Source organism: Pelmatolapia mariae, linkage group LG6, assembly GCF_036321145.2.
Source record: "Pelmatolapia mariae isolate MD_Pm_ZW linkage group LG6, Pm_UMD_F_2, whole genome shotgun sequence".
Taxonomy (NCBI): Eukaryota; Metazoa; Chordata; class Actinopteri; order Cichliformes; family Cichlidae; genus Pelmatolapia; species Pelmatolapia mariae.
Window position 1 is genome coordinate 41298384 of NC_086232.1, and position 22215 is coordinate 41320598.

General features: G+C 40.5%; 1 protein-coding gene across 2 annotated transcripts in view; it reads right to left on the reverse strand.

Moving 5' to 3' along the window:
* The window catches only part of krt222 (keratin 222), a 33195-nt gene that overhangs the window by 7176 nt on the left and 3804 nt on the right, over nt 1–22215 (reverse strand). For both annotated transcript variants that reach the window (XM_063476979.1, XM_063476980.1), the window contains 7 exons: nt 21922–22125; nt 15293–15375; nt 10392–10545; nt 8776–9069; nt 5045–5170; nt 3688–3908; nt 697–917 (listed from right to left, as the gene is read on the reverse strand). In XM_063476979.1, the coding sequence (XP_063333049.1) occupies nt 697–917; nt 3688–3908; nt 5045–5170; nt 8776–9069; nt 10392–10545; nt 15293–15375; nt 21922–22125 (1303 nt within the window). The remainder of the gene's footprint in view (nt 1–696; nt 918–3687; nt 3909–5044; nt 5171–8775; nt 9070–10391; nt 10546–15292; nt 15376–21921; nt 22126–22215) is intronic.

A 22215-nucleotide genomic window follows, 5' to 3' on the forward strand; every position in this document is an offset into this window, starting at 1 on the left:
CCTGCAGCGTATTTGCAGAGCTTTTTGTTATTTTTTCCCTGTACATTCAAGTCCATCGACATATCTTGTAGTATTCCCCGTCTGTCTGCCTGGTGTCCTGTGTTTAAGTCCTTTTAAGGGTTTTGGCTCAATAAAAAGACAAATGGAGGAATGGTGGCTACATGGTGGCTATCCTTCTGTCAGTATGATGTGAGATGTCCCACTCAGTGCTGCACAGCTGATTTTTCTGATGAGGCCCATACACTGTATATAAAAGATGGACATAGCCACTGTGACGTTACCTGTCGGGTTTGGTGTTAGCATTTAAGCTATTGTGTTGGTTTCTGGAGCCAGAAGTCACCATAATTAAAAAGAAATAGGTTGGAGTGTTAAATTGTAACGCTATCTAGTTCTGTTAGCACGCTGCATCAATACATTTTGCAGACAAAACACTTATTCCCACATAGCAAAATTGGTATGGCTCGGATCTGGCCCACATAATATGTTTACACATGGCCCACGTACCGTAAAGAATGACGACCCTTTGGTGGCCCAGATCTGGTTTGCCAGAGGTGGCTCACACGCCCCAGATGTCAGCCTAATGTGTCACATTGGCTCATTTTTTTCACCATTTAATTATGACACACTGTATGAGAGACACCTTAAATCAAAGAGGGACTGGTTTGCTCAGCACAGCGAAGTAAATGTTTGTCTTACCTGTGAGTATCACCAGGCTTCGCTGTCTGTACAGTATGCTTTTCTTCAGCCCATTTTCTGTTGGGAGGAGTGAAGGTATGTCAGGGAGGGGCTCTGACTTGGGTTCGTCTGGAGTAACGGCGAGGTCACTGAAGCCATTTTCAAGTCCATTCTCCTTTGGCTCCACGACTGAAGACCTCCATGGCCGCAGAACCATTGGCTGTGCAGTACGACCCATGTATCTGCAGGCACATAAAGATGTAAAGATGTGTAATATATGTACGACTCGGACGGCGGGAGGGATCTGTGGCGGCACTATATCCCTTGAAGTCTGATTGTTTCCATGTTTGACACCAAGTTGTCATATCATGAGTTCACAGTTCTTTACTTCTGCTTCTCTGTAGAATAAAGCATACAGCACCTATGGTTGTAACCAGACTGCTGGTTGTTAGCTCTCCGCTCTGCGTTCATATCCACAATAATGTTCTGTGGAAGCCACGACCACTAATACATGTTTATGCAGGCAGGAGGTCTGTCTCCAATTAAAGCCATTATAACTTCCTGAAGTTACTACTAATTTTCAAGTCGTTTGATATTTCCATACCACCCCAACTGCTTCTTAGTCATCTGCTTTCATCATGTCGTTTTAATTCCCAGGAAATTCCCATCCTTTATGCTAATATGAAACGAAAAGCAGATAAGCTGAAGACTGTGGGAGGGATAAGTATCAATTTAAAAAAGTTTGGCCAACTGGAAAGGACACATGAATAGGTTTAATAAAAAACAACTGAATGGAAATGAATGGAATTTTATTCACAACAAGGTGCTTTATACTGTAAAGAAACCCCACCAAACAATCCTCTAAGAGCAAGCACATGGCAAACATAAAACCAGGCCTCAAACCAGCACCTCTGTTAGGGCTGTGAAAAAGGAAATTCTCAGATGTTAATCAGTACTAAAAATTGCTTTTAGATGTTCCAAAAAAGTTGATTCTGTTCATCTGGACGCGAGTTTTCAGTGGGAGAAACGTTTCATCATTCATCCAAGTGACTTCTTCAGTCTCAGCTGACTGCAGGTTTCCCCAGTCTTATAAATTGGAGGTTCATTTTCAACTATGCACACAATTTGGATAATATGAAGCTCATGAAGTGTAACAGTAACATCACTCAAACCCCATTTCCCGGTCTCACTCAGATGTCATCGTTCTGCACACTTCGTTCACCTGCAGGAACACTGGACATCAAAATGTAACATCCTGATTGCCAATTAGCCTCGCTCATGTTGCGCCTGTTTAAACTCCGCTGGAAGAACAATTCAGTGGGTGAAACGAGCACAAATGAAGAACGTAATGTCACACTTGGAAGGCGGATGATGAATATGAGAATCAAAAGAACTGGAAATTATAATAAGTTGTTTAAAAAATATATAGACATTAATACACAGTTTGATGTTTTTACCACACGAGTGTTTCTTTGATGTTCTATAAGACACAAGCACAGAACAGTAGTGTGTATTATTTTGAGGGGAGGATTCAGTTTGAATAGAGAGAACGTTGTTTTGAGGCCTTTGATGTGTGGAGTTTTGACAAAGCAGTCTGTATTCAGAGTTTTGAGAAACTGAGCCACAGTTTCTAGAAATTTGGGAACTATTATCAGCAGAACTACCTTTCTGACGTTACTGTTGGTAACGTTGCGCTATCATTTTAAAAGTTTGCTTTGTGTTTTGCATACTTGTGAAGGTTGGCAGATGTTAGCATGCTAACAGTGCGTTGGAAAGACCTTCCAAAGTGTGTGCTCAGGTTGTGAGAGCAGCTGGAGCCAAATGATGCAGCACAGTGCAATGTGTCCTACAACCTCACTGAAACACGAGCATGACTTCTGCTGTTGTTATTTAACAATTCATCTACTATATTAACACCGTGTGGTGCAAAGGACAATAGCGACGTATTCTCTGGACTGAGCATGACCCTGAATGTTTAAAAGATGATCTAAAAGTATTGTGGCGTGACCTTTCAGAACCATCTTTTGTGCTTTTTATTTGGTAAATACCCATTTCACAAACCTCAGCGGTTTTATGTGCCGAAGCTTCAGTAAGACTTGTTTTTAATGCATGCGGATGCTCTGCTCTCCTCTTTTTTGTTGTTTTATTGTGTTTTATCCCACTCAATGCCACCCTTCTCAAATATGACTAAACAATAGAAATTTCATATGCGTCCTGCCCGTCTTTGCGTCATCGTCATTAATCTAAAGAGATGAGACAAATCAAAGGCAGCACTCCACTCTGCCCGTAACCTATGTGGCATAAAGTCAAAGTGATGTCTCCTAGCTATAAAACGTCAGCAGTGCGGTCGATGCAGCAAATGTGTTGAAGCATCTCAGAAGAGTCTAGCGTCCAAATGGAAGGAGATAATTAAAGGCCGTGTCAGGAGAGCTGAATATTCCCCTATAAAACAACTTGGTGCTTGCAGAAAAAGCCAGACAAAGACGCCTCTACTGTCTGGATTCTGTCAGCTCATGTAATTAAAGACACAGCTGGATTTTCAGGCTATGAATCGGAGAGTTTGTCATCTTCATTTCAGTTTAACAGAAATGTTTATGTGCCACTATGTTGTGTGGGCGGACAGCAGGGCCTGAGTACGTCTCAACTTGCAATTATTGTGGATTTTTAATTTGTATTCAGGTAAATTCAACATAATCCAGAAGATAAAGGTTAATATTTGAAAGTGCCAACTCATAAAAGCCTGACAGCTCAAGTTAAAGAAAACAATCAAGAAGTAATTTTGTTTACTTTGTGCATTACTTCTGACAATGACGTTTCTAACTTGCTCATGGCACTAAAGTGCGTGCTAAGTTTGTCAGACTCTGCTGCTTGATGCGCGATCTTTTTCTTTTTCTCAAGGAAGACATTTCATTAAACTGTAAAGACAAGGAAGAACTCTAAAACCACAAAATTCCAGCTCAATTAACCCTCCTGTCTTCTTTTAAGATTCCTCGCCCTTTGTCTCGCGCTCACCTTCCCTCTTCGCGCTCCAGCAGACGGCGGTAAGTAGTAATCTCTCTCTCCAGCCTCATCTTAGTGTTGAGAAGCTGATTGTGGCGCTGACGCTGGGTGGCCAATCCGCTCCTCACCTGCTCGAGCTCGCTCTCCAGCCCAGCGATCACCTGGGAAAGATCCTGCAGCTGGCTGGAGTACAGCCTCTGGGTGTGCTGGAGGGAGGTTTCCAGGCCTTTCTCCTAGACACCAGAAAGTAAAGACCTGTTTGGATCACGACTTGATGGTCTTTGTTTTCTTAAAAAGGAATGCAGTGAATACAAAACGATATTAAATAAAACAATTTTACAAATTCACCTAAATATATCAAGACTTTTAGAACTTTAGTGTCAACAATGAAACGAAACGCTTTAGCGCTCAGAGCCAGAGCTCTCCAGATGGAGCGGTTAGTGACGACGGTAAACTGAGCATTTTTAAATTTAAAGGGGGATTCGGTGCAGCTTTTTAATTTATCATCAACTGGCGAAATTAAAGTCATGACTCTTTTCCCACTCTCAATAATTAGGTGCTTCTAGAAAGCATTGTACATAGAGTATACAGTATTTTTTCTCGTATGCTCTGTGGGCATACAAAAGGTCTCACTAGTGTATCCAATTGACAAGGCTTAAAACTTAGTGCTGGATCAGGTGACTAGCAATCATGCAATGAGGATTTCGTCTTCTCTCGTTTCTCCTGTAGTTTAATGCTTGTTTTATGCTGTTCTTGTCTTTCTGTGCTCCTCTTTTCTCTCTTTGTCTCCTCACCTTCAAACTGTTCATAGTAGACTGCTCTTCCTCTCTAAGCCTTGTTCTATTGAAGGTTTCTTCCTGTTAAAAATGAGTTCTTCCTTCCCACCATTGCCAACCCACAGTTCACAGGGGTTTGTCTGATCTTTAGAGGGTTTTTTTTCTAATTCTGTGGGGTCATTCACATCCAAAATGTAAAATTACATTAAAGCAGCTGTTGGGAATTAAATAAACTGAACTGAAATTAAACTGAATGAGGTGTTTTTATATTCATGACGTTTTCTTCTTTTTATTCCAGTTTTCATTCCTTAGATTTTCCATGAATTGCAGTTATGGAATCAGTTACACAATGTTTATGAAAGCAGCTCTGAAAATGAAAAAATAATAATAAAGTATCGGTGATTGAAAGATAGAAACCTTATGTATACCTTGGCACAGATGTATTAAAACACCCTTTAGTTGCTAAATTGAAACATTACGCAAAAACAGTATTTTTTCTTGCTACTGTCGTCTTCTCACAGGCAATCTGCCATGTGGTGTTGAAGCAGTGTTAACAGTGTGAATGATAACTTCAGATATTTGTTTTTCCTTACCAAAGCATGTAGGGTCTCAATCTCCACTTGCAGCGAGTGCCACTGCTTCCTGGCCTCGGCTAGCTCGGCCCGTGCCTCCCTCAGGGCGGCGCCGCCGAGGCTCACCTGCGCCCACGCTGCCTCCTCCTGCACAACGAGAGGGGAGCCAGATGTTTAAAGAGGTGTGAATCCCAGCACCACCACCACCACCCTCTTAGCCAAACACTCACACACCTATCTATTTTTTCCCTTATAGAACACACTCAAGTGGTTTCATATTTGTGTTAATGTAAAGTAGCTGATGAGATGTAATTCTTGGGTTTAATATCTGTACTATGTAAACGAAACAGAGGACAAGAAGCCTGTTCACGCAATGACACACACACACACCTCATGAGTAAGTACTTTTTCCCACTGGCACTGTCAGACAACATAGAGGCGAAGCAGTCACAGGTGGTGCCTTTGGTGATGTGTGTTTCAGTGCAAGGTAAACAGACAGCGGAGCAGACAGCGTGTACACACAGCTGTCCACACACTGTACAGCTGTGAGGCGTTTCACACCCTTCGTCCTCGCCCCGTTAAAACGCAGCAGAGCGGTGAAGCTGTCTCAGCACTTATGACAATATTTTGACAGATAAAACAAAGTTACGCAAGATGCTTCCTGTATAATTTGTTACTTCACTGACTCCATTTATCTGTTGCAACAAATTAAAAAAAATGATCTTTAATCAAAGAGACATTCATTTAGGATTCATTTAGGGCAATATTAGCTGAAATCAGCAGATCATTGATGATAACACCGGCAAACAAGACCTGACCTGACAGTGGATTTACTCCTGTTATCTGCTATCTTATCTTTATCTGTTACTGTTTTTGTTCTTGGATTCCACTGAAGCAGATTTGCATGGTTCACGGTTCAAAATTTCTGCATGGTTATTCCTCTTTCTGCCTGAGATGACCATATTAGGAATAACCCATCTTGGGTTATAATACGACATCTCGGAAATCCAAAATAACTTTAAAAAAGCTTGCATATACATAGATTTTTATTTGAAACTTGAGCATCCACTTGAAACGAGCTATATATGACACCTACATCATACACATATATCAACTATATCCAACAGAAGATAAGTACTAGAAGTAAAATCCAAATAAAAACTCTTACAGAAGAGGTTGTGTTGGTGTTATGTTATATTACATAAGAACATATCAGTGAGTTATCAATGAGGCCGTTATATGTGGAGCATGTTGACGCTGAAATCTGTTCTTGGAGTTAAATTATTATGTGTATTATATTACTGGGTTAATATTATTGTTCTGGAACAGCTCATTTACGTGTGTGCTTTATATACTGTTGAGATGTGCTTGGGTAAATATTTGCATTTGATCTGCTTTCGTATGCGGTACATTTTTTTAAATTCTACAGGTTTTTGTTCTTATTTCTGTTTTTTGCTTTTCTTTTCATCCTGTTATGTTTTTAATTTGTGCATAATACTGTTCGTTGCCTGGTCAGACTCACGCTTGCATACCGTGAAACATCCGTGCACCACATTTTCCTCACTTATACGGCACTATGGAAAGTCTTTTCATCTTCACTTCCAGTAGCAAGAAAACTGGAGAATATGACATCATCTTGACATTATTACAGTTATACAAAGCTTGAATTGCATCCGCTGCAATTCCAATCCAGACTTTTAAAAAATCTAAATATAAACTTTTGTTTGTTCAGAGATAACTCCAATTGGCGCCTTTAAGCTTAAAGAGCTTTACTGTTATTGAACATGATGACAGAAGTCATGCATGGATGGAGGTTTGGATTCTTTAGTCTATTTTGCACTCAGACATAAGGTAAACATTGTAAATGTTCCCAGGGACAACGAGGTTGCTCTGTATAATCTTACACGGTATCCAGACAGCTCCTCCTAAAATTAAACCTACATATTATTATATTATCTTTCTGTCTTGTGGAGCTCCTTATACTTTGTTTCAGCAACCAGATTACTGTCTCTGAAATAACCTATTACTGCTGCGCTATTTATGTCATTTTTGGCACTTTGAACACCATAAAGTGATTGTCCAGTATGCAGAAGCAAATGCTGATGTCTACTCAGCTAAAATCTCCAGAACCAGGCAGTTCACAATGTAGACACAGGGTGTAAACTCTGGTGTGTGCACTTGAGATTTAAAACAGATAATTATTCGGCAGAGCTGCAGAAATTAGGATAGATTATTTGCCAAATACATATTTGGCAAAAAATCTATCCTAATTTCTAATATTTTTGCTTGCTTAGTGTAATTAGCAGGTAAAATACAGACAGAGGCTCCTAATGCTGTACAGATGGGAGTTGTGGTCCTGGGTAACGGACCGAGTGTCTTAAGTTTATAGATTTTGTAGTTTTGTTTTATCTGAATGTCTTCTGGCAATTCTTAGTTCCTTTGTTCCTTAGTTCCTGGTTATAATCTTTGGTTGTACTGTTCTTTATATATTTTTCAGTTTAGTTCCATTCTCAGTTTTTGGTGGTTTAGAGTTTAGTTTCACACTTTTGTGTAATTCCCCTGTATTGTGTTCATTTGTGTCTGTGTTTCCCCATTCAGTTTTATTTCACTTCCTTTTTTATTTTGATAAGTCATCTGTCCTTGCGCCTTGCATTCACTTTACTTCCCCTCGTCTCATCTTCCCTATTTGTTGTGCTTCCTACAGCTGTGTCCAATTCCCAGTATCCCTCAGTGTGTGTATAAGCCCAGTCAGTCCTTTGTCGGTGCATTTGTTATTCCTTCCTGTCCTGTTTCCTGGTTGGTTTGTTTTTTCCTCCTTCTGGATTTAGTTACCTTTTGGACTTTGTTTTCCTTGAACTGTCTACATGACTCATTAAAGGTATTCTTTGAGTTTTCCACCTGCCCGTGTGTTAGTCTGACTTCTGGAGTCCACGTCCACACATAACAGGACAACATGAAGCAGTCGTCCATGTATTGATAAATCAGTTAAAGTATATTAACTGCTCACGACCCCCACAAAACAATTCATTTTAGCTACGCAAACGTTCCTTGCCTTAATTCCTACAGATTAGAGGAAAAGAAGAACTCCTCTGAAACAAGCGAAACGCAGTCTTTGAATCTAAAATCTTGATTTTTTATTGCCGTGTTGTCAGCTCTTGACTGCTGCATTGTGCTGCTGTTAGTGGGTCTGATGTAAACAGCAGCATTTAATAAAACCTGCCCTGATTTAGTGCCGTGGTCGCTCTCAGCCCTTGGCGAAGGCACTTTATTGTTGCTGTCAGACCAAAGTCATGGTGCCATGGAATAATAAACAGCTTCTGGACTCTGTTTTTCCCAGAAAAGAGGCCAGCTGAGCTAAAATAAGAGTGGAAACGTCAAAACAAAACAAAGCTGCTATTACTAGACACAGGATGAGGATGCTTAGGTTGTATTTTGGGTTGTAAATATTTAATGAAGGTGAGGGATCATTCACACAGACCACCACTACTGTGTTTAGATGAAGAGAGAAAGGAGACAAACACACACATCTGCACACAAACAGGCCATATAGCAAGGAAGGAGAGGTTTCAAGCTTTTTACCCCAGTCAACAAATACCACATCAACCCTGTGACTCCAGCGGGGCACATACATCACCCTGCCTGTGGGACAGCCTGGAGTTGGTCCTGAGGGTGTGTCGGACCGGCACAGATCAGGGCCATTGTCCTCAGAAAACAAAAAGACAAGTGAAGATTGTGTAAGAGTGGATGCGTACCTCGCTGAGGGCACCTCTGTGTGTTCTGGATGCTGCTGCTGCTCCAGCTCCAGCACGAGGAGGCCCGACCAAGCCGGGGGCTGGATTTGAGATGGCGCCCAGGCCGAGGTGTCTCTCCCCTGGGCTGGGGAGTCTGCTCTGTTCGCACTGCGCTTTGATTCGGTCGAGGAGCTGGGTGAGCTCCATCCCTGTGCCATCCTCCTCCTCCCCTCCTCCTGCTGCTGCTGCTGCCGTGGCCGTCGCTAACAGAGCATCACAGGAGCTGGCCCGCTGCAGCTGCAGAGCCCGGGCTGCCTGCGAAACAGCCAACCAGGGGGAGGGAGAGAGAAAGGGAGCAGAGAGAGAGGGGAGGGAGAAGGGAGGGTGAAGGATGGTAAAAAATACAGGAGAGACAAAAAAGAGAGATGAGAGTTGGATTAAAATAAATTGTGAATGAAAAAGGTGAGTAAAATGCAAAGGAGAAAAAAGTGGGAACACATGTGGAGAGACAAGGAGAGAAAGAGTAAGCAGGGATCAATACCACATTTATGCATATGTGTGTGCACGAGAGGATCCTGAAAGTGAGGGAGGGGAGTATTAGTCAGCAGGAATGAGAAAATGAAGATAAGGAGGGAGGAAAGAAAAGATGGAGGAGGGAAGGACGAGGTCACTGTGAAGTGTTTCTCACACAAGGAAGAAAAAGCGCTCATGCACACCCAGTCATTACAGGACTATTATGTCGAGGTTGGAACAGATCACTTATAATTTACCTGTCATTATAACAAGTATTCCTATAATTAGAGATCCAAATAGGACTATTACACACATTTTATATATCATAACCACTTAAGGGTCATGTAGCGTTCACAAGAGGAGCACATCTGTGGAGGTCAGAGTGAAGGGACAAAAGAAGATTGTGTGGAAATTGTTTTTCATCCTGTTTTTAATGTGAGAGATCGAGACAGCAGATGCAGTTAATAGACAATCCTTTGAAAATGTGCCTCATCATGTACCTCATTTCCACAGATGCTGTGCTAGTCATGTGTTGGTGCATCATGAGAACCAGTCCACATTTTGACAGGTTTGACATGAAGTGGAAGTTGGGGTAATTTAAATTACAAGAAAATCGCAGCTGACAAAATCTGCAGCTGTGAATTATGGGTAATTTCTTTTGGCCCCTTCCAAAGCCACTGACAATAAAGGCTTCAAAGGCCTTAAGTTTGTTCCATGCCGATGGCAGCTTTTTGGCACCACAATGTTTTTGCAGTGGAAATGTGTGAAAACTGGTTGTAGGGGCTGGAAAAGAGAGCAGAAACCAGCCCCTATGACAGTTTGAATCCAGCACCAACAAGAATATGCCAACTCATTCCTCCAAACATGCAGGTACTGTAATTTCCTGTCTTTTATCTTCTTCTTCTTCTACTCTGTCTCAGAATTACTGAGTTTTGCAGCCTCCAGGGACCCTGAATGTTCTTGTTGAAGTTTTTGAACCAGTTATAGGGGTGAGCTAGTTTCTACTATGGAACGCAGTTACTACTGTGCATGGAGATGGAAAAGCACAGGAGGGTGGACAGAAAAGAGAGCAAAGTTAAAGAGACAAATGAATGAGAAGGCAAGACAGAAGAACATTTAATGACCTCAAATTCCCGGTGCATCTCCTGCAGCTCTGTCATGGAGCGTTGAACCTCTGCATGCAGTATCATGCTGCTGTGATCTGCCGTCCTCTTGGTCTCCCTGAGCAGAGCCACCTCTTCCTCCAGACGCCTGGTGTTCCTCTCTTCTGTCTCGCACCTGCGAGGGGATATTGACACACGTCGACCAAGGTTTTATTATTTAAACAGTAAAATGCATGAATGCACCAACCACCCGACATCCATTCACATTGTTTTCTGGGGGAAAACTTGCATTTTTGAGGCCATTACAAAAATATGAATTCATCCTAATTTCAACCATGAACTAAATATGCCTGCTGAGCAATTTATGATTGATTAGAGGACCAGCTAACATCTAACTGGTGCAAAACCAGTCCAGGGTAGCATCTGCTTTAATCTGGTTCAAAACTGGAAGTTTAGCAGATTATGTGCAGCCAGTGTTTAATAAAATTAAGCCGATAAAGGCACCAGAATAAGATGAAAGACGCCACATGAATTAAAATTAGTGAATAATAATTCAAGTAAAATTCCAGGTTTTTGTTTGATTAGTCCTGATTTTTATATAATCTTCTGATTTAAAACATTTGAAAGGTACTTTATAGATGACAAAAAGTCAAAAGCTTTTTGTGTTTTATTATAAATCACTGCTTGCAGCCTACCTGGAGTACCTTCAGGACTCACCACAGGATCACAGCTCACACTGTGGCAAGCATTTAAATTGAGGTTTGATCACTACTGTGCATCAAATGTTTGATCTTTGTATTTAAATCTGTGTTGTAAGATTCAACCTTTGCTTTTCCAGTTAACTGTTTCAGAGAAGTGTAAACGACGGCTAGGGTTAAAAATGGGTCATTTTTATTTCAACTTGTAAATCTGGTGAAAAACATCTTGATTAATCCTGGATTTGTGTGTTAAATGCTCATATGCACTGTTTGTGAATGAATCCCACATGCCAGGGTCCAAAGTGGTGCAGTGATAAACAATGCTCCATCACAAGAGGAAGGATCTGGGTTTGAATCTGCCAGTAGTCTGGCAATTTTGCAGCGGAGGTATGGACAAAGTCATGTTTTATTTATCGCTCCAGCTCGAGAGCCAGCTAATTTAGCAACTGAAATGACTGAGTAGGGCAATTTGAAAGTAAACTAAGAAAACACCCCAGAAATTCTTATCATTGGTCCAGACAACATGGAGGAAGATCGCAGAGAAGGTTGATGTGACAGGGTGAGACAGAGACAGATGATCCCTAAAGAGACCAGGCAGGAGGAGGAAGAAGAGGGCGATGATGACAACACGACAAGCATTTTTGAGAAACATGTAAATAAGGTCACCCGATCCCTGGTACTACCACCTGAGGGTCGGTATAATCCACACTGAGTTTTAGCACCTCTCTGACTATCATTCATGCTTTTATTCCCTCTTGGACAGATTATTGTAAAGCTCTTTTAAAAGCTATTCATCAAAAATCGATCAATAGACTTCAAATCACTCAAAATGCAGCAGTAAGACTTTTTTCAGGAACTAATGAAAGTGTCTAAAAATATTACACAGATTATACTGACTCTACACTGGCTGTTCATTCGTTTTAGAACTGTTTCCAAGATTTTTGCTTCTTACTTTTAAAGCTCTTTCTGGCCTTGTTCCAGAATACACTGGAACCCTGTGCCAACCAGCGCATGGCCCGAGATCCTCAGGCAGGAACCTGTTAACTGCTCCCACCTCACACTTAAAGACAAAAGTAAATTCAATTCAATTTAATTCAACTAATTTTATAGCGTGAAATCAAATCTATCGCCACAAGGTGCGTTTTATAGTAAGGTAAGGACCCAATAATAATAAAGAGAAAACCCAAACAAACAGACGACCTCCTGTGGTGACATACTTGGCGACAGTGGGAAGGAAAAACTCCCCTTTAAAAGAAAGAAACCTGTTAAAACCATCTGCCACAATTAATTTGGTTTGACGGAAAGAAAACTGGACAAAAGATGAATCTCAATAGGGAGCTAGTTCCACAGAAGGGCCCTGTGGCTGTGGATTGACCTGCTAAAGGTAATTTATGTCATTGCACTTTCTTCTAAATATTTTATAGATTTTATATATATGACATTCATAGTTGACCTCAATTTTAATCTTTTAACCTTTATTTTATTGCATCTTAAATGAATATTGAGTCACACTGTGCGTGTGTAGGTTCTCAGTCATCCACGTCATGGAAATTATAAGCTTGACAGAAGGTTACTGGACCACTTCTTAAGAATCCCCTTGGATTCAAATAATTTTGTCAAGGCTGCGGCAGCAGACGTGTGGAGAGCTGAGAGAAAAAAGAGAGAAATATATATACTAATCTTTCTTCCACAGCATGTCTTTATCCTGGTTCTGTTGGAAGTTTCTTCCTGTTAAAAGGGAGTTTTTCCTTCCCACTGTCACCAAAGTGCTTTCTTATAGGGGGTCATTTGATTGTTGGATTTTTCTCTTTATGTATTATTGTAGGGTCCACCTTACAATATCAAGCGACTTGAGGCAACTGCTGTTGTGATTTGGCGCTGTATAAATAAAATTGAATTGAACTGAGAAAGGACCCAAGTGCAGGCACTGACAAATGACGTATTGCGAGTGAGCTTTAATTACAGTGGGGAAAACGAAACACAAACAAAAGCTGAACATGGCAGCAACTAAACTAAAACAAAACCTAAACTGGGTGAAACTAAAGGGATACAAAGGAACGAAAGCCTGGGACTAGAAACTCGGGACATAAAACATAACCTGAGACAGGGAACATGGAGCCTGGAACACAGAGAAATGCAACAGGTGAAACACAGACAAACCAGCAACACACAGAGAGGAAGACACAGGGCTTAAATACACAGGCAGGACAATGAGAGGATGGTGAACAGGTGGGAACACAGCTGGGACAAATCAGACATAATGAGACAAAGGAAGCAAAGCAGAATACACTAACATAAGACAAGGACTATCAAAGTAAAACAGGAAGCACGAGACATTCGCAAAGACGCAGACTCAGAGACACGGACTAGACACTGAGACATGACTGACATGATGCACCATGGAACACAGGGAAGACACAATGACCCAAACTAGGAGATAGAACAACAAATATAGTATAAACAGAAACCCACCAAGAAAACCAAAGCCATGAAGTAATCAAGGAATATAACTTAATCAAACACAAAACACTGGGTCACAGACCCAGTGCCAGGACAAACTTAAAGAAGTGCAGTTGCTTCCTTCAAGCTTTAAAGACTGAGTCACATCCTATCTACAGCTTTCAATTCAATTCAATTTGCTTTTATTTATATAGTGCTAAATCACAACAACAGTTGCCTCAAGGTGTTTTATATTTCAAGGTAAAGACCCTGCAATAATACAAAGAAAACAGAGAAAACCCCAAAATTCATGTGACCCCCTATGAGCAAGCGTTTTGGCAGCAGTGGGAAGGAAAAACTCCCTTTTAAGAAACCTCCAGCAGAACTACGCTAAGGGAGGGGTGGGTCATCTGCTGCAACCAGTTTTAAGCCTAATCTGAAAAGTAGAGATAGTGTCTCTCTCCTGAATCCAAAGTCTTATACTGTTTGCTTTGCCTTGGACAGATATTCTAAAAATTATTCAAAAAGGGGTTTTAATATGAAATCTTTATGATTTCATATTAATCTTTATGAATATGAGATCTTTATGCCATAATTCAGAGTTCTTCAGAGTTCACTATCACAGAGACAGTATGTGGGCTATAAACATCCTTCAAAGCATTAAGTTTGCCTGTCTGCTCTGTTATCAGACCACATACTTCAGGATATCTCTAAATCTTGCTCTAGGTCTTATAGCAATGGTTCACTACACAACATCACAATGTATTGGTTAAAAGTGGAAAATTACAAATAAAATCAGACCACAAAACTTTCCATTACCCTAGCCACATCAAAGATCCAGTTCCTGGAATAAACTACAAAGAGCAGGAGAAAAATTCACTGTAGGAAACATTTTCATTATTAAAAATATCAGAGCACATACAAATATATGGCTAACCCCACCCAGTCACTCGAAGGTCAAGTATTGACTAATGCAAACAGCAATTCTAAGAATAACTAGTGAGTGTCTAACCAGGGGCTGGAGTCTCTGGTATCAGCTGGAAGTTTTTATTTCACCACATGACTGTGAGTCATTGCGCTGCAGAAATGATAACTAAAAGAGAAAAGGGCATAAAAAGACCTTGGAGTCATCCTAGTACATCATAAACAGACAGATGGTCAGGAAACTCGTCAGGTGGAGGTATAAAAGGAAGAGACGCAGGTATTTCAGCCGCTGTCCTTTAGGGGTTAACATCTGACAGCAGGCGGGAGGTGTGTTAGGGAGGTAGAGGTGGTGCTGATGGTGGTGGTGGTGTGTGTGTGTGTGTGTGTGTGTGTGTGGGGGGGGGGGGGGGGGGGGGGTCTGTGTCACTCTGCATCAATACATAAGTGAAAGTGCTGATGCGCACAAAGTCAGGCCTGGATTTGTATGCAGGTTGGCTCACAGGAGCGGGAACTGGCCTGACTGCGATAAAAGGGGAGCTGGAAAAGCATTGCAGCAGGATGAAAACAGGAAGTCTTTTATTCTGAACTCAACAGCTTTGCCTCAAACACTGAAACATCTTTATTGGCTGGTGATGATTATCCCATATTAGCGCCTGTCATCTGGCAAAAACTACCAATTGCACACAAAAACCCCCCATGTCTTTTGCCCACTGTGGCTGATTACTTTGGACATAAAATAGATGCAATAGGTTTATGCAATATGAAATCGTACCTAATGCTAATTAATAATCAGAAAATTGTATTGACTGAGGAAGAGGAGCACTGGAGCTTCCAGGAAAACTAAAGCCAAATACAGCTGACCTGGCCTGGATGGCAGCCGCTCTGGACTTCATGCTGTCAGACTCTAAAGCCAGCTGAGCATTCTCCATCAGTAGTTTACCGACCTGACAAAGCAAAAAACAAAAAAACAAATAAGATGTGATTAGATTTGGAGGTCAAGGCAAAATCTAACCGGTGATTCTATACATACAGTTTCCATGTTCTGATGACATGATCAAAGCTACAGCTCGCTAAGAAACAAATCATGAGATCAAAGTCACAAAACTTGGAAAAAGTCGGAGAGCAAGTCGGTGCAGTGGTTAGCACCGCTGACTTTTAGCAAGAAGGCTCTGGGTTTGAATCTCGTGATCTCTGGACTCTTCTGTGTGGAGTCTGGTTACTGTACTTTCTGCATTATAAGGCGCACTTAAAATCCTTGCTGATATGCTGGTGTAACCCGTCATACACTGCCCAATGGAAAAACCTTGAGGAAAAAATGTTGCCCTTTCCCATCCAGGCAATTTTAGCTGATAATAATTTACAAACTTACATAAATAACATTGATAACCCATGGGTGAAACGGACCCTTAAAACATGGAAAACTGTTATAAAGGAACATAAACTAGAGGCTAACATTATAGCTCTTAAATGGTGTGCTTATGACTCAGAGTTCATACCTAATAAATTGGATTCTAGATTCAAAGATTGGATAGCTAAGGGTATAACAGACTTATGTAGTATAATGAAAGATGGAAAATTGCTCAGTTTTGAAACGCTTAAAAGGACATATTTATTAGAAAAACAAGATTTCTACCGATATCTGCAGCTACGGCATTATGTGGATACGAAGACGAAAAATGCAACAAAGACAGGCACACGTTTGATCGATTTGTTTATAAAAAGCTATAATTCAGAAACTATTGATAGAATTGTTTCATGTCTGTATAAGGGTCTTTTGGACTTGACATCACATTCAACTTCATATATTAAAATAAAATGGGAGAAGGAAGGAGGGATAAGAATATCTGAGGAAGAATGGACGGCAATATGGAGGTATCAATGGAAGTGTACAAGCTCCCAAAAATGGAGGGAATTCGGCTGGAAGAGCCTAATTAGGTACTTTATAACACCCTCCCAGAAGTCTCACTATGATAATAACTCCCCTGTCTGCTGGAGAAACTGTGGAAACCAAAGTGCAAACCACTACCATATTTTTTGGGATTGCTCTGTTTTGAGGGTCTATTGGAGAGAAATACACAACGCTCTACAGTATATCTTCAAATGTGAAATACCCTTTGAGAGTAAGACTATGTTTTTTGGACACGTACCTCAGGAATGGCCGAAAAGTGATAAACATTTAGTAAATATTTTGCTGATGGCCTGTAAAAAGGGTATTACCAGAAAATGGTTATCACCGGAGAGCCCAACTATAAATATATGGATGGACATCACAATGGACATCTATAAAATGGAAAAGATAACAGCTTTTGTTAATCACAAATTGGATAAATTTATATCATATTGGGAAAACTGGGTCAAATATGTCACGCCTCATAGGCCAGATTTTATTTTCACAAACCAGTAGTTATGATGTATGAGAGTATGCAAGAGTAAGATCACTCCCTATCAGTACATAGATTGTTTTTTTTTTCTTTTTTGCCTGTCTGTTCCAACTGTTGCTATAGCTGTAAGTTTTTTTCTCTTCTTATAACCTGGATATAAACTAAAATACTATTTGGCAATAAGGGCAGACAACAGATGCAAGAAGTATTCTCACGTGATGTATACGCTGTGAATGTCTGTTTCTGAATGTCAATGGAAAAATAAAAAATTATAAAAAAAAAAAAAAAAAAAATCCTTTAATTTTCTCAAAAATTGGATTGTTGGAGCGTTACGTCTACTGTAGTCAGGAGCCTCGCGGAGTAATCTGGGTCCTAAACTCCGTCTCCTTCTGTCCCAAAGTCAAACGAACACTGCGGCATCACTGAGAGTTAAAAACTGTCTAAATTCTTTAATCCTTAATAAAATGATCAGTGTTGCTGCTTTACTGGGCGTAACAATTAAGTTTAACATCCAGGCATCCATGAAAACAGAATTTATTAAATTTAACAGAGTCAGAAGTTAGCAGGAAACAAAGATGATTTCCACCTAAACATGATATAGCATGTTCTGACTGAGAGATTTCTGAAAAATTAAGACGTACAGCTCTGTTATCACTTCCAACATAAATGAAGACAGAAAACTAAACAGCAGTGACTTTTTTAGGGTTGCTGAAGTTGGGCTAACTGGTATATAATGATGTGCTACGTGATTGCTAGCTACACAGCTATGTTAGCATAACAAACAGTGAAGCTGGAGGACAAACGCTAACTTTTTTCCACTTTGTAAAAGTTAATGTGAGGGTTCCCGTATCCCGTTGGTTACGAACAAACGCAGTTGCATGGCAGGAGCCTGTAAACGGACCAAACTTCAGTCAGGAGAACAACTGAGATAATCCATCCAAAATAAGAGGTTAGTCATTAATATACTGCAACAACACGGGAATAGAGCAGCTGCGAGAGAATTCAACATTAATGAATCAATGGTACGGAAGTGGAGGAAGCAAGAAGAATGAGTTGAGTAAAATTTGACTTATCTGACTGTTTTGTTTAATCCTTATAATCCGGCCTGCCTTATGGTCTGAATATAGGGTATTCTCCTATACCCTGTGTGGGCTTGCAAGTACTCAGGCTTGCTAAACAGTCCAAAGACATGCATGTTAGGTTAAGAGGTGATTCTAAATTGGTCGTACATAAAGAAGCTAAATGCATAAAATAAAGTGCTATATGACTTTGTGTGAAAATGTAAATGTGGCTTGTAGTCTAAAACACTTTGAGTGGTCAGTGAGATTAAAAAGGAGCTATAAAAATGCCCAACCCATGCTATAGACGCCTCATGCTTGTAATCCATCCTACTTTGCATGCCAAAATCACCATATTATCAGACGCACACAGACTCTGAAGAGATACTGTTATGAATTGGGCCTATTCAGAAGAAAACAAAGCATTTGTACATCAAAGGTGATGCGACTGACTCGATTCAGCTCGCGCACTTCCTCTTTGTATTTTTTTAACATAAATTACACTAATACCTCAAAATATAGCTTGTTGAATATGAACTTGATATATTTAATTTACAGGTAAAGCTAAAATCGATCCTTTGAGTGTTATTTCTCCTCACGTCACCTCTGCACACCTCTGCAGCCAGTCAGTGTTCCAGTTTGCACATCCTGTTTATATACTGTTCATGGGAGAGTTCATTTAGCATACACCTTCTGCAGGGATTTATATCAAATCCCACAATTTTTTACAATTTCTAATATTATTTTAATACAGCAAAGTAAAGTATAAAACATTGGCTCCTTGTATTATATCAAACACAAATAAAAATCTTAACACGCCCTCATTCTCCTTTGTTTTCTTATGAGTACAAAACTTTTGAAAGAAGACACACCCTTGCTGAAAGAAAGCCAAAGATAATATCGACTATTCCACCTTTTTTTTTTTTTTTTTTTTTTTACCATAAGCACCATTACAGGCTTCACTCATTATATGGATATAACATTACAATCCCAGCTTCTGACTCCCGGTGAGGATGTGAGTCAGGAGACTGACAACATCATGGAGTAATGTCTGACCCGTCTCCTGTGATGTAACTAAAGTGAGCACTTCTTAAGAAGATAAATAGAGAACTAATCCCTAACATTTATATGGAAGCACTCCCTGGATCCACAGACAATGAAGTTGGCTGAGTTTGTCTGTGGTAGTCATGGGAACATGTGAACAACTAATTAGTGTCTGTCAGTGACACCTACTTATGCACGGCGTAAAGAAAGTGACAGTAAATCCAGGGAGCAGCTCAAAACCATCAAGTTGAGTCATGGGAGATCACTGCTGGTAGTCGTCGACTCAGCGCTTCCGCATTCTTTCTGTGGCAGCCGTTCAATCGTGGGTCTCTGTGGCAGCGTAATGATACGGGCACAAGACATATCTTTCTATATCTGTGGCGAGCCCTCTCACAGTATGCAAAACATCTTCGATTAGTCTCGTTGATACCAAGGCTGTTACAATGATAACTAATGTTAAGGGTAAAAAACTTGCTGCTCTCTTTCGAGTCTCATGTAAGAGAGACAACAAAGACCGCCTTTTATCATTTAAGAAACATAGCCAAAATCAGACAAGTTTTGTCAAGCGACACTGCAGAGGTTCTTGTCCATGCATTTGTGTCTTCACGCATTGATTATTGTAATGCTCTTCTTTCTGGGCTACCAAAGAAAAGTGTTAGAGGTTTACAGATGGTGCAAAATGCAGCTGCTCGCATTTTAACAAAAACTGGGAAATCTGAGCACATTACCCCTGTACTGAGATCTTTTCATTGGCTACCTTGACAGGTTCAAGCAGATTTTAAGGTCCTGCTGCTCACCTACAAGGCTTTAAATGCACCTTCATACCTCTCTGACTTTTTGCACCCTGTATTCCATCCCATGGTCTCCGATCTCAGGACTCTGGCCTTTTAAAAGTTCCTAGAGCCAGAAAAACGACTATTAGAGAGCGTGCTTTTTCTTTTAGTGCCCCATTTTTGTGGAACAACCTTCCTCAAGATATTAGGCAGGCATGCTCTGTGGAGGTTTTTAAAACTAAGTTGAAAACCAACTTGATCAACCTATCCTACATGTCTTAATTCTATGCCTTTTAGTTTTTAAATTCTTATCATTTTTAACTTGTATTGTGTTTTTTACTTGTATTGCTATGTATTGCTTTTATTTATTTATCTTTTATTTTTTAAATAGCTGTACAGCACTTTGTTTGAAAGCGCTTTACAAATAAAGTTATTATTATTATTATTATTATTATTATTATTATTATTATTATTATTATTATTATAAACTAAGTCTAAAAGCATTTTACCTACCTGAAATGATTATTAGCTAAAAAAAATGTTATGTATTACAAAACTAATAAACCAGAAGCTTTATATCTACATGACATACATGTCTTTAGTATTTGGATTTTAGTATTGGACAATTGCAATGATTTGTCTTATTACATAATAAAGCAAAATCACATTCAGTAGGGGTCCAGTCAATGTGGATTGGGCTCTTGTTGAGGACTGAAACTGGCTTTGGGTAGGTGGAACGTCACCTGTCTGGTGGGGAAGGAGTGTGAGGTAGTTCTAGAGGCAGAGAGATACTGGGTATGGCTAAGTATAGTTAGACTCACCTCAGTGCACAACTTGGAACCAGTTACTTGGAGAGCGGTTGGACTGACACTGAGAGGTGGCAGGCAGGGGTGGGTATATTTGTACCCCCTCAGTTCAGTGCCTGTAAGTTGCAGTGCTTATGCGCTGAACAGCATCTCAATGTACCCAGTAGGGTCCCTGAGTGGAGTCCTGGAAGATGCCCCATCTGCCCTACTCAGGGACCCCTGTGCTCACGAGGGCAATGACATTGTGACCTGGAGGTCTGTGACTGGGAGGAACACCATGCTCGCACATAAGGGTGCCCATAAGTGCACAGGGTACCAGGACACCCTAGGCCTCAGGTTGATGATTGGTTTTGTAATCATATCATCAGCTCAGCTGTTTGGTGAGGGGTACTGAAACTGAGAGGAGATCGAACCCCCCAAAAACAAGCTGCAGCCCTGATGCACAACTTTCTCTATTTTGAGGTTAGCGTTATGCTTTTTCAAGTTTTTATTCCATGCAAACGTCAATAGCTTTAAGCAACACTAGCTAACCTTTACTTGTGAGGTACTAACCACAAAATGCTGTCTTGAGTTGCTCCTGGAAGCGAATTGACTATATTATATTATAACTGTATTATAACATTGGACTGAGTTTGGCAGATGAAATAAAAAGTAAAAATCTTGCTGTGTGTTTATGAGCTATTTGAAACTGTTAATCACATTCTATAATAACCAAATCATGTTTTACGTGTCAGTGAAATGAGTGCACACACACAGTGACAGCTAACTTTGAATATAGCAGTGCAACAGCAGCAGCCTTCCTTCTTTGGACATGTCTGTACTCGAGTGACTTCATGTCATATGCCATGACATGATTAATCGACTAGCAGCATTGTCTAGTCGACTAGCTTTTCACATCTATAGCCTTTAGTAACTCATCTGAATCCCTTGGCCTGATATTTGTGATAAATTAACTTGCAGTTGTCAAATTCTTTTATCAGCTGTTAATGAACTGTTGCCACATTCATACAGCGTAGCAAAGTTACATCTAACTTTCACATATTTAATTAAAAATGATCAACAACAGATTAAATTTGCAGTCCTTGTATGTAGTCCTAACAGGAACTTCAGAAGTAAAAGGCAGTTAATTTTACAAACTGTGTGATGGTCTTAAAAACAGGGTGCCATTAACCACCTATCCTGGCCTTTAACTAAACATGTGTTCGAGGCTGTTCACAGGATGCTGCATCCAGCTGTCATCGACACTACACTAGACAATAGGCTGTGTTTTTACTGCACTCATTGTTTGATTATACACACCCACCCCTGTCCTGTGGCTGCAACATGGCCTTGAGCTGATTATTATAAAGCCTGAGTAGAAATAATACTGCAGCACCACAATTATGTCAAACAGCTGTGAAATTTACATAACTCTTTATATCATCTGACCTGGGCACGGAGCTCCTTGACGGTCTGTTCCTGTTTGGACCAGTCCTGGGAACGCGAGGTGTTCCTGACCCCCCAGCTGGCTATCTGAGCCTCCAGCCGCTGGTTGGCTTCCTGCAGCCGGTTCACCTGCTCCAAGAAGCTCTTCAAGCGAGCATTCAGGCCCCACATTGTGTGACTGGAGTCCTGCAGCGAGTCCATGGACATCTGAGAGAGAGCGAATGTTTACAGTCACACGCAGTTGCTGAGCCTGTGAAATTTTCATACAGTCAAATGACGCAGCTGGTGGTGCCTGTG